Source organism: Neolamprologus brichardi, chromosome 20, assembly GCF_056152115.1.
Source record: "Neolamprologus brichardi isolate AB-2024 chromosome 20, ASM5615211v1, whole genome shotgun sequence".
Lineage (NCBI taxonomy): Eukaryota > Metazoa > Chordata > Actinopteri > Cichliformes > Cichlidae > Neolamprologus > Neolamprologus brichardi.
This window is the reverse complement of record NC_142123.1, coordinates 13,864,521-13,877,437: the sequence shown is the minus strand read 5'-3', so window position 1 is coordinate 13,877,437 and position 12,917 is coordinate 13,864,521. Positions and strand designations below refer to the sequence as shown.

The window sequence follows — 12,917 nt, the reverse complement described above, 5'->3', positions numbered from 1 at the left end:
TTTTTATGAACTCATCTGTAATGTGTCACCTTTTCTGTAGAATGAAGAAGTGCTTCCCTTCTTTTAAAGTAAATACAGGCTTACAAAGATCCTCTAAACATGTTTCTGAAATAATCCTAAACACAATCATTAAATCAAAAATGCAAGAAACTATTTATTTAGTCACTGTTCTTCACTTAATTACTGAACTTATTAAAAAAATAAACAAATACTTTTTTCTTTTTTTAAAGAGACGTTTCTGCTGTGACTTCACTGTGGTTTGTATGTGCAGGCAGGAGTGTGACATCTCAGAACAGCAGAGGATTGTCGAGCACGGCCACTCCTGCTGCGACGCCCCCGTCTGAGTGTTCTGAGCTCTTGGTCCTCAGCAGATGGCCCACACACTCATTTGTCACCATGTCTTTACCCTGCCTGTAAGAAAACAAAGAAAAGGCTAACATTAGAAACAACCACTACATTGGGAATCTGCAAATACTTCTAAAAAAACAGCCACAAACAAAATGAGTTTAATATCAATGTAGTAGTGGTCACATACCTTACATATGCTCCAAACACTCCCAGTTCACTGAGACAGTTGCTTATTTTCAGGGGGCTGCCTTGTTTCATCAGGTAGTTCCTTACAGGGGTTGGATGGATTTTATCCATCAGAATATAGGCTGTACGCTCGGTACTCTCCTTCACTTGTTCCAGGACCTGGCAGATCTCTGATCCATAAAAGTTGTTACCTAGAAAAACAATACTACACTTAAGTACAGATAAAATGGACATGGCTAGATAGGAATTATTTCACATTAGCAGATAAAACCCCTTTTTAAAATTAGTGAAAAGAAAGTTCAGTTTTACCCAGGGAACCACACCTGGCTACATTCGGCCAGTCTGACAGGCATATGGAGAGATCTTTATTTGGCTGGGTTTTTTCCTACTTATGTTGGCTAATGCTAGCCTGCTTGCTAGTACAAGCAAGTTGCTACATATTTAGAATAAAAAAATATTAAACAAATACTGCCTCAAGTAGTCTTTCTTTCAGATGCTCCCTTTAGGGGTTGCCACAGCGGATCATCTGCCCCTTTGTCATGCTATCCCTAACATTCTCCTCTGTCACACCAACCCTGTGCATGTCCTCCTTCACCACATCCTTCTCTTTGGTTCTTCGCTTCCTCCTGCCTGGCAGCTCCATCTTCAGCTCTGCTACCTCCAGCCCAGCCTTCTGTCTTTTTGTCAATGCCATTGTCACCAAACCATACATCATAGCAGGCCTCACTGCCATCTTGTAATCCTTCCCTTTCACTCTTGCTGCTATCCTTCTGTCACAAATCCCCTCTGACACTTGTCTCCACCCACTCCACCCTGCCTGCACCCAACTCTTTACTTCTCTTGTGTGCTGTCTGTTGCTGTGGATAGTTGACCCCAAGTATTAAATCTGATCTACCTTCACTATCTCTACTTCTTGTATCTCCACCATTATACCTGCCTCCCTCTGACTCACATACATGTATTCTGTCTCACGTCAGCTGACTTTCCTTCACCTTCTCTCCAGAGAATCTGTTGTGCTCTTTTCAGCACGAAGCCAAACTCCTGCTCACTGATCGTCACCTCTTTTTCACCTAGTCTCAGCAACTTTGTCCCATAGCTTCTTGATTTATCCTTGTACAGTAACTATCCTGTAGTTACTACAGCTTTGCACATCTGTCTTGTTCTTGAAAATCAGCAGCAGCACACCTCTCCATTCCTCGGGGATCCTCTCAGTCTCTGTTAAACGGTCTAGTCAGGTTGCCCTCTCGTCTAACTCCCCTCCTCCATCCTCCTCTCTCTTTCATTTTCTACATTCATCAGCTCCTCAAAGTTCTCCTTCCAGTTCATGTATAAAATTACTGCTAAAATAGCTCATATGAACCCTGATACTGAACTATGTATTTATCAAAACAAATGATCTGATATTACAAAGAAAACTAATGATTGCTTTTTACAGTATTAGCCCAGAGTGATGTAAGGCAGGGTGGTTAGTCAGCCATAACTTGCTAACTTGTATCTAGTAGCTTTTTCACATCCTGATCAATGTTGTTGTCAAGTGTGTCTCGTATACACTATTATCTCAGTCACAGTACAGCATGCATGAATCACAGTAGATACACAGTAACGCAAAACAGCAGGCAGCCATGTATGTGTCGTCACTGTTTTGACTGAGGCTAGCTCATACATGGAATGCAAGCAAATGCTGCACGTGTGTGCAGATCCATGCACTGCTTAAACTTCCCGAGTTTAACAAATGGTGAGAAACCAACACAAGTTCCATCATTTGCTTCTGGTGTTAACATCAAGTGTGCTTTATTAAAAAGTTCAGTTTACCTCCTCCTTCTCGCTGAGGCTTCAAGACAAACCGCTCTGGTGCTGCCAAGGCCATTGACACCGTTTTGTCCCCCTCTGGACCCTGTAGACGAGCACAACCACAGAGAAATAAATGAGAGGAATAAAATGTGAATGATATTGCTTACACTGAACATCAACACCCAGGTGAGGATTATCTAATGCCAAACTTTCCAAAGAATGAAAAAATCGTGTGCTTTTTCTCACCATGTCTAGAGTGTAGAGGCCGGCGAACGTCGCTCGGATCTGCTGCACAGCTTGAGGCTGGTCCGGGAAGAACCTCTCCAGGACTCCAGGTCTGGCGAGCACTTGCTGAACCTTCTTGGTACCAGCCAGCTGAGTGCTGATATCTGGACACTTCACAGCTCGAGAGCGCTCCATGAGGAGACGAGCATCCCAGCTCTGCAATTGAAAACAGACAATGAATTCTCTGCTTGTCTTTTTATCATTAGATGATTTTCCAGCATAAAACAGCCTCTACCATTTCACTAACTCTTGGAATCTTATTTCACTGCTGCTAATAACGTTTTACACACTGTCGCAGGTTTTTTAGCTTTGTTCGTTCAGACTTTCTCGTGGTTGAGATTCCTGACAAAACAGCCAGCACACCGACCAGCAGATCGTGACAATAGTTGGTTTATATTACGCTGAGATTTGACAGACAGAGACAGAAGAATGAAGGAGAACAACACAGACTCACGCTATCAAAGAGAACCTGGACAATAGATTCAGCAGTTTGGCTTAAATTTGCAAACTGTTTTAACTCGTTATGTCCAATTAAGTGTTGGTTCCAGGGTGCTCGCCAGTTTTCCTTCACTTCCTGTTCCTGCCTGCAGAATTAACACACAGCTGCACGTATCTACACACAATGTTGCAGAGAACATTGTGGCTCAAGAGTTGGCAGTTTGTCTTGTAATCGGAAGGTTGCCGGTTCGAGCCCCGGCATCAACAGTCTCGGTCACCTACTGGTTGCCTACCGCCTACTAGTGGTGGTCAGAGTGCCCGGTGGCACGGCAGCCTCGCCTCTGTCAGTGCGGCTACAATGTAGCTTGCCATTACCAGTGTGTGAATGTGTGTGTGAATGACTGAATGTAGTGTAAAGCGCTATACAAATACAGGCCATTTACCATCTAATCACCCATTCAGGCTGACACAGCGACAGGTCTGTTGTCACTTATATCAGCCAATCAGGGCTAGACTTGGTGTTGCTAGGCAGGGAAAGAAATAAACTGGATGATAATGACGTTCCAGTTTCTCATGAATACGAATCATTTTAAGTAAGTCTGCATGTTGCATGTTTCTAACTAAACTCTAATGTAATCTTCCATTCTGTGTGCAAATCAAAAGTTGGACCTGTTCAGAAGGGTAGTTGTCAGGCATGTAACCATTCCTGAAATACACCACGGCGACCTCTTTGCCGTCCCTGAAGTGAAAGCGACATAAAAGACACATTAAAGACCACTGCTATGCGTAACACATAGTTTTTGTTTGAGAATGATACACTTAAATAATGTGTCAGTGCATTGTGAGCTGACAGAAATCGACTTACACAAAAAGCCTCTTGTCCTGATCAAGGGAGCCTGCTTTAAAGACATCTTCAAACCGCAGTCTTATTACGTGAATGTTTCTGAAACACGGCATGTTGGTGAAAAGCACAACTCTTCAAATGCTTTAAGATAATGTTTTAACTTCCACACAAAGAAAACATGCAGGTATGAGAGCTCTAACCCTTCACATGTAACACCTACCTCTTCCAAAGTTCATACTCAACGAATCGCTGATCAAAGATATTTCTCTGGACGTCTTCCACCAAGAACACGACGACTGCTCTGCAACGACAACAACTGCACCTCAAAATTTCTGGACTTTTGGTTCTCACGGTTTTAATTTTAACTGAAATGATTTGCTTTTTGGTGCCCCATACTACCAAAACTGTCACTGGCCTTTGTTGTCCTGAAGAAATGTTTGTAATATTATGATGCACTGAGCAACCACACCAGCAGAAGCAGTGTTTGAATGTACATTTCCACTGGCAAGATGTTTTATTCTGGATATACTAATTAATTCATCATGTATGGTGACATAATTAGACCAAGTGAATAAAGCAAAGAGCAATCAACACCATGTCTGGCATGTACTTGATGATTGTACTTCATTCTTACTTCTCTGATCCATAGAGCTCCCAGGCTTTGGCAATAGCCCTGGCCAGACCAGCTGCAGGATTATTATCCAGGATACGCTCGCTCTCCTCCAGCCTGCCGGCCATCTTCAGGATATGTCTGTCAAGCAAGATTGTAAGCACTCTCAGCAAACCTAATCACAGCACATTATGCATCATTATTTCCTGACCATGCCTCGAACAATCCAGTCTCACTCTCCCTCATTCAACTTAAATAAAGATTGTAAATAAAAGATGGACACAGCCACCACCATTCCATCCCCCAGTCATTAGCAAAGTTGCGCTGTGACGCCTTAAGATGAGCATTTTCGCTGCCATCATCTTGCCACCTTGAAACTGATAAACTGTGGGAAACTGTACAGCCATAGGCTAGCAACTTGTCAATCAATCCTGCCTTATATAGTCTATATTAAATTAACTTTATATTGTATTTAATAAGACATGACATTAATGAGCCTATAAACTCATAACAGGGGCATTTTCATGTAGACGTCTACACAACGGAATATCTTTCACAACCACAAGAGGCGCCCCCTCTTGGCCATTGAAAAGAATGCAGATTAAAAGAACTTCTGCAGTGGCTTCATTTTTCAGACACAAAGGCTATGTCTATCTTTTATACAGGGTGGGCCATTTATATGGATACACCGTAATAACATGGGAATGGTTGGTGATATTAAAGTCCTGTTTGTGGCACATTAGTATATGTGAGGGGGCAAACTCCTCAAGATGGGTGGTGACCATTGTGGCCATTTAGAAGTCGGCCATCTTGGATACAACTTTTCAATAGGAAGAGGGCCATGTGACACATCAAACTTATTGGTAATGTCACAAGAAAAACAATGGTGTGCTTGGTTTCAACGTAACTTTATTCTTTCATGAGTTATTTACAAGTTTCTGACCACTTATAAAATGTGTTCAATGTGCTGCCCATTGTGTTGGATTGTCAATGCAACCCTCTTCTCTTCACACACTGATAGCAACACTGCAGGAGAAATGGCAGCACAGGCATCCAGTATCTGTAGTTTCAGGTGCTTTTTCAAGATAAAAGTCTAAGGGGGTCAGATCGGGAGACCAATCCACTTTCCAGGAAACTGTTCATCTAGGAATGCTCGGACCTGGCACCCATAATGTGGTGGTGCACCATCTTGCTGGAAAAACTCAGGGAACGTGCCAGCTTCAGTGCATAAAGAGGGAAACACATCATCATGTAGCAATTTCAAATATCCAGTGGCCTTGAGGTTTCCATTGATGAAGAATGGACCCACTATCGTTGTACCCCATATACCCCACCAAACCATCACTTTTGTTGTTCCAACAGTCTTGGAGGGATCCATCCAATGTGGGTCAGTGTCAGACCAATTGCGGTGGTTTTGTTTGTTAACTTCACCATTCACATAAAAGTTTGCTTCATCACTGAACAAAATCTTCTGCGTGAACTGAGGGTCCTGTTCCAATTTTTGTTTTGCCCATTCTGCAAATTCTGTGCGCCGATCTGGGTCATCCTCATTGAGATGCTGCAGTAGGTGGAGTTTGTAAGGGTGCCATTTGTGAGTAGCTAATATCCGCCGAAGGGATGTTCGACTAATGCCACTCTCCAGTGACATGCGGCGAGTGCTACGCTGTGGGCTCTTGCTGAATGAAGCTAGGACAGCCACTGATGTTTCTTCATCAGTGACAGTTTTCTTGCGTCCACATTTTGGCAAATCCAACACTGAACCAGTTTCACAAAACTTAGCAAGCAGTTTGCTAACTGTAGCATGGGAGATGGGTGGTCTCGTAGGGAGTCTTGCATTGAAATCTGCTGAAATGACCCGGTTACTGCGTTCACCAGATATTAACGCAATTTCAATCTGCTCCTCACGTGTTAACCTCTTTGACACGTCAATGGCTGTGAACTAAGAGAAACTTGTAAATAACTCATGAAAGAATAAAGTTACGTTGAAACCAAGCACACCATTGTTTTTCTTGTGACATTACCAATAAGTTTGATGTGTCACATGGCCCTCTTCCTATTGAAAAGTTGTATCCAAGATGGCCGACTTCTAAATGGCCACCATGGGTCACCACCCATCTTGAGGAGTTTTCCCCCTCACATATACTCATGTGCCACAAACAGGACTTTAATATCACCAACCATTCCCATGTTATTACGGTGTATCAATTTAAATGGCCCACCCTGTAGATTGTTTATAGCTGTATTAAATCCCAAACCTACTGACAGCAAAGCAAAGAGATTGGTGTCAACTGAAGGGGAAATAAAGGAATGTGGGGTTTTTATTTATCTTTTTTTAAAAATAAGGTAAAGCAGCTGTGTGAAACGGTGGCTATAAAGATGACAGTAAATATATTTGAAGGTCTTGGCCAACATGATCACTCTTACTGCTGAGTTCTAGTGGCTAACCTACAGAATATGGGGGACACATAAATGACCTGCTTACCTGTGTACATCTGGCGTGCGCGATGAAAGGCCTCCGAAACTGGCAGCAATGGTGTTGATCTCTATCTGCTTTAGCGAAGGCGTGTCATTCTCTCTCTGGTCCAGCATGTAGTCAGACCGATTGAGACCCAACACAATGGACTGTAACAAAGGCAAAGAATCCCAGCTGCAGCATTTGGTCACTTTATAATCCATTAATAGGTTTTTATGGTCCCAGCTACACTGTTGTAAGAACCTAATGGTTTTCTTCATTCTATGCAACAGCAGATCTAAAGATGTCACAGAGTTTTAGAAAATTGTGAAGAACTTTGTCAAGCAATAAAGCAGAACAGCTGATAATTGAAGCAAGATTTTAGTTTTAGCCAAAATATAGCTTTTGCCTCTCACCCCTCTCCTCCCTGTCGTTCCCTGTCTTTCTTTCTCATAAGAAATCTCTCAGGATTTAATGGCTACCATACGAAGCCCAAAAAGAAAAGAGCCTGCATCATCAATCCATTTCCAACTTTTTAAAAAAATTCCCTCCAAAAATGGCCCCAAAAGAAGCCAGATAGAAAGGTTTTCATGGTGAAAACACACAGTGGTGCAGGTAACCCAAAACAGCCAACACCACAAAGGAACAGATAGGCTGAAAAATCATTCCTGTAAACGTTAACACAACCTCACACCTGCAGTGATGACCCAAGATGTTCATTCTACAAATACTCTATTTGAAATCCAATCTTCCTTAACTAGAAACTGTTTGATTTTTTTTATACACTCTTTCTTTTCACTACTTTTGAATCCTTATTGAGTGCAAGCAAACAGCTTTGTTGGATTTAGCAACACACCAAGGCCTTAGAGCCCAAACAGCTCAAGTAAAATGATGATGGTAAATGGAATGGTAATTATGCAGCACTTTGCTCTAACTGAAAGGAGCTTTTTACTGCAAACCCTATTCACCCAATCACACAAACGCATCCAAACTGCCTTGTCTAACTTAGCACACACTGGATGCACTGGGGGAAACTCTGGGTTCAGCATTTTGCCTAAGAAAACTGGAATCTGGACAAACTGGGTAATCAATCCGCCAACCTTCCAACTGGCAGACTCTGCCTCCTGAGCTCCCCCTAACACCAGTGTCATCGCGGCTGTGCTGACGTACCTGTGACCTGCCTTCTTTAAGGATCTGTTGGTGGATTTTGAACAACCTTGCAGTGAAATCATCCACAGCGATGGTGCTGTAAACAGACACTTTGTTAAAATCTTGTCAGCAGGTTTTTCATCACAGTGTATTCATTTTGAATTAAACTAACAGGTCATTTGAAGACAGACTTCAGAGACTGTGACAATAATGAGTTTTTTTCTTCCAAACCACATACATGAGGTCATAATGCATCCTACCTAGCCAAAGTTTCTTGTAGGAAGTCTGCATCCAGACTAATCTTGTCCACCAGGGTGTTGTAGTGTGTTTGCACTGCCAGAGCCTGGGAGAATACAGCTTTGGGTACAGGTGTGGGGAACAGTGTGAATGGAGCAAAGGAGACCACCTGAAAAACAAGATGTAAAATGTGAGGAAAAAATGTGAGAGGCTAGTGCGTCGTAGCTGCTCACTTTTTTAGTTAGTCCCTCAAAGGGGGCGGGGATGGTAACAGTCGTCTCCATAAGAGCCCATTGGTGAGCAGTGAGATAGTCAGGGAGTTCATGCTCGGACACGCCCAGCACTCGCTTTTGCTCAATGAGGGACTGGAGCATGTAATACCTCGTCTGTACGTCCTGCTGCAGTCTTTTTATTGGCTGGTTGAGCTGTCCCTGAATGTCCTCGAGGCGGGAGTAGGCTAAGGCGGAATGTTTAAAATGCCGAACTATTTTCCGTCCCACTGCTATAGCATCAGCTATGCTCCTCTGTGCTAATAAGCATGGGTAAATAAGCGTGGGTAAACTCTTTGTACTCGTTGTCGTGTTGGGATTTTGGTGCTTGATTAAATTACTTGTGTTAAATGTGCTACCTTTTGAGCCTCCTCTGGACAATTTCGCTGAGCACAATTTGCAGTCCGCCTTTGTTTTCCCGTCTTCGTTCACTTTGAAATAGTTCCACACGGCTGACTTGTCTCGCCTGCCCTTCTCTCAGCTCTGAGCTGCAGCCGGGGCCTGGGGGCGGGCACTCGGCGCCTGTGATTAACCCCTTACATGCCGCTCAAACATAGACAGGTCTCAGACCGTGGTATCAGTATCAGGGGACTTTTAACGAGTACGAGTACTTTAGAAAATGTGGTATCGAGGCCGATAGGCTTAAACTAGGGATGCACCGATACCAATACTGGTATCGGTGCATCCCTAGTTTAAGCATTTATTTAAAGTATAACTACTTCACTACTTTGCTCATGGCCATTCAATCACATTCAGCTAAAACTGGACAAACAGATTAAATCAGTTGTTAATGTCAGTCTCATTCAGTTCGGTATGACTGAATTAACCCTTTGTTTTAAAGACCTGCAATTGGTCATACGCTATATTCCCAAAAGTCTCCGTCTGGCGATCCGATGGACGACTCTGGGTTTGTCCATTGCCAGGAAAACTGTGCATTGGTCTTGTTACAGATTCAAATATTGGGGATGGATACAAGAGGAAAACCAAAATAATCACACCGGTCCGGCCGGTTTGAGTCAAACGATGATTTAATGAACACACGCGTGGGAGATGGACACCATAGAGCAGACAGCATCAGATCTCAAAATGGTGGAGCCTTGATCAAACTGTTATAGCCTCTAGTGGCCCCCACCTAATCATAAAAGCCTAAACATTCACATTCTTTCTCTCACACAGCGCCTAAGCTACGACCTTGGCTCCCTGTTTATCTGCTCCTGCTGAGATGGGGCAGTATGCTCTGTTCTCTTCCAATCAGACAAATAAGACGATGACTTTCTGCAAACAGTATTTCTTATAACTCAGCCGTATAATGCATCATAAAACAATATCATTCATTCACAATAAATCAGCAGTCTAATGTAATGCAAATCAGTTTAACAAATGTAATAGTTATCACCTTCTTCTAATTCAGGAGAATAATGCAAACTAAAACTACATAGTAATTCACAATCTTTAATTAGGGGTCTAACATGGCATAAAATAATATTATAATCCCACAGTCTTAATATGACATCTATTACACGTTTGCAGCTGGTCTAAAATACTGTAGGTTACCTATTAATGGCTAAAGAGAAGCAAGACCAGATTCCTGAAATTTTAGCCTCCCTTCACTGGTTACCTGTTTGTTTAAGAATCAGTCAGTCAACATGTTCCCAGTAGTTCCATAATCCAAAAGCAACAATGGAACGTGCTTTGTTACGTGGCTTCACTAAACCTAACACCAGGAAAAGTGTAATATTACAAATATACACTACATGTTACAAATATGTAGCGTCTTCCCCTGAATGAATATTTTGAGGAAATGTATTCTCATGGTCTGTAGCTTTACTCTTTCAGGTGCAGTTGTTGGGTGGGGCAAGAACGAATATAATAAGACGATTCAAAATCATACATGAGCAGACTTGCAAATTTTATACGAGTTTCACAAGTATACGTTCCCTCTTTAAGATTATATAACTATACTAACAATTATCCAACAATGAAAAACCAGTGAAAGTGCTTCTAGCAAACTGAAAGTACCTAAGCACTGAAAGTACTTTATACAACTTGCCTCATTCACCCATTCACACCCATTCATACGGGCACTTTTTTATATACTTTTTATATGTGTTTTCTATCTAACATTCACACACATTCACACAACCTGTGGATAGTATCTTGCCCAGTGACATTTGGCATGCAGACTGGAGCAGCCAGCCACGATCAAAGCTTCCGATTAGTAGATGACCTGCTCTACCTCCTGACCTACAGCCACCCCTCAATGCTACAACCGCTACATGCTACATGTGTGTATAATTCGCACCTCAGATGAGTTGGGGGTCTCCTGGAGCCTCATTAGGACACCCTGTGTAACAGCTGAGTCTTTTGCCCCCTCTGCCAATTTTTTTATCAAAGCCGAGTTCATCAGCATCTCGTCTGGTATCCCCTGCGCCATTGTCATTCACCTGAAGTAGGATAACCAAATAAGATTACTATTACTGCTAACGTTATTACCGCAGTGTTTACTCATCACTTAAATTTCCTAAACTGCTTTAAATGATACACATATACATATACACAATACACAAGCGTAAATACTAAAATAAATTATATTTAAATAACAATAATTACAATGAAACACGTCATACATCGATAATAACATTAAACAATACATTAAATATTTTCTTTTCTGTAATTATCGTGTTATAGGATAGTTTATAACATCAAAACAACACGTGTGGCTAACTTACCTTCTTAAGTTTTAACCAGGTCGTTTAACACCGTCTGTTAGCAGTCACCGGTAGTAGAAGCTAGTTAGCTATCAACCTAGAAGGTTCCCTTGGACTGTGCTCTCATCAAATACTTTCACACTTATGCAGAGAGCGATTAAGACTGCCACCCTTTACCTTCCACGGTGCATCACAACAGGGCCGTGCAGAGAGGTTTAAAGGGGCGGGTGCTCAAAGTTAAAAAGGGGCAATTGAACCAGGCTGAATAACAACAACAACACACATTCATCAAGAATCTAATATGGGCAACAAGGCAAAGTAAACGTAGCCGATGTTTTACCTGATGGGTACAATGTTGCTGTTGAGGGGTTGCTGCTGCTCCTGCTGCTGATAGTGCTGGAGGGCAGGGCTGTGCTGGTCTGAGACTGTAGACATTAAAAAGTCCATAGGAGAGATGGTAGCTGATTAAACAAGTGTCATGAGATACTAACAAAATGCAAAGATTGGTGACAGTGCTTGGAACCATAAGGCAACAAAAAACTGTGAGAAATAATTTAGGCTCTGCCTGTGAATCACTCTTTGCTTCTCTTCTTCCTTCCATCCCATCATTTCATATATCACTCTCCACTTGCTGTCTATCTGAGAACAAAGCACAACTTGCTGTTGCAATAAACTATAATCTAATTATCCACACCTAACAACTCAGCACTTAATCTATAATAAAATGATGACAGAAAAATGTTATAACACTGCCTTTAGTAGCCTCACACAGCTCCTACTGTTTCCTTCTCATGTCCTTACCAGCCATGTCTGGACAATGTCATATCATGAGTAATAATTATTTTTTAAAAATCCATCTAAATAAAACACACACATGCACGCACACACAGTGACATTTTAGACCTTCTTCAGAATACTGTATATACTATGGGCATCACTGTGCTGATCCAGAATCCTTACATTATTATTTATTACTAGAGCTACAATAATAAAGCAATGAGGAGGGGGAAGTAATAAATATGAAATAATGTCATTATGATGATTCCATTTGTTTCACTATCCACTCTGTGCAGGGGGAAAGCTTATTACATTTTTAAACTGTAGAGATACAATCATTTTACTGCTGTAAAATCCTAATTTTGTCTTATTTAAAATGTAAATCTAATATAATCTGCTTCTTAATGTATGTTCTTTAAAATACAGCGTGTGTTTTTTAATATATTATAATAATGCATAATTATGTGGACATGCATATTAGATCGTTTTTAGTGAAATATAATCCCTCCAGAAAGGCAGGAAAAGCCCGGAAACTTACTTTAAAACTAAATATGTTCCCTAAAACGGTGACAGAGCTGCAGACCCATGACAGCCTTACACAGGTAGCCAGCAGCTATGACCAGCACTACTTGTGCAGTTAATAAAAGGACAGGTAATGTTTGTCACGCTGTTGCAAACACAGCACGCTCATTTGTTTCAGTTCATCAGTTGCAACAAGACAGCTTACCAACGTGTACGTAATAAGCTAATACTCCTGTGTGCTACAGACTACAGGCTACGCTGTACACCTACTTACTGGTTTTGTCGCATCAGTCTGTGTCTC

General features: G+C 41.8%; 1 protein-coding gene across 1 annotated transcript; it reads right to left on the bottom strand.

The window, feature by feature from the left end:
• LOC148096930 (glutathione synthetase-like) lies at positions 1 to 11,734 on the bottom strand. Its single transcript, XM_087833568.1, has 13 exons — positions 11,658 to 11,734; positions 10,912 to 11,053; positions 8,364 to 8,509; positions 8,125 to 8,200; positions 6,985 to 7,124; positions 4,527 to 4,643; positions 4,113 to 4,193; positions 3,914 to 3,991; positions 3,718 to 3,787; positions 2,572 to 2,766; positions 2,347 to 2,428; positions 536 to 725; positions 1 to 411 (listed from the first exon to the last, which is right to left on the bottom strand). The coding sequence occupies exons 2-13, from the start codon at positions 11,047 to 11,049 to the stop codon at positions 288 to 290; spliced, it is 1,437 nt and encodes a 478-aa protein (XP_087689694.1). The 5' UTR covers positions 11,050 to 11,053; positions 11,658 to 11,734; the 3' UTR covers positions 1 to 287.
• Positions 11,735 to 12,917: the final 1,183 nt, after the last annotated feature.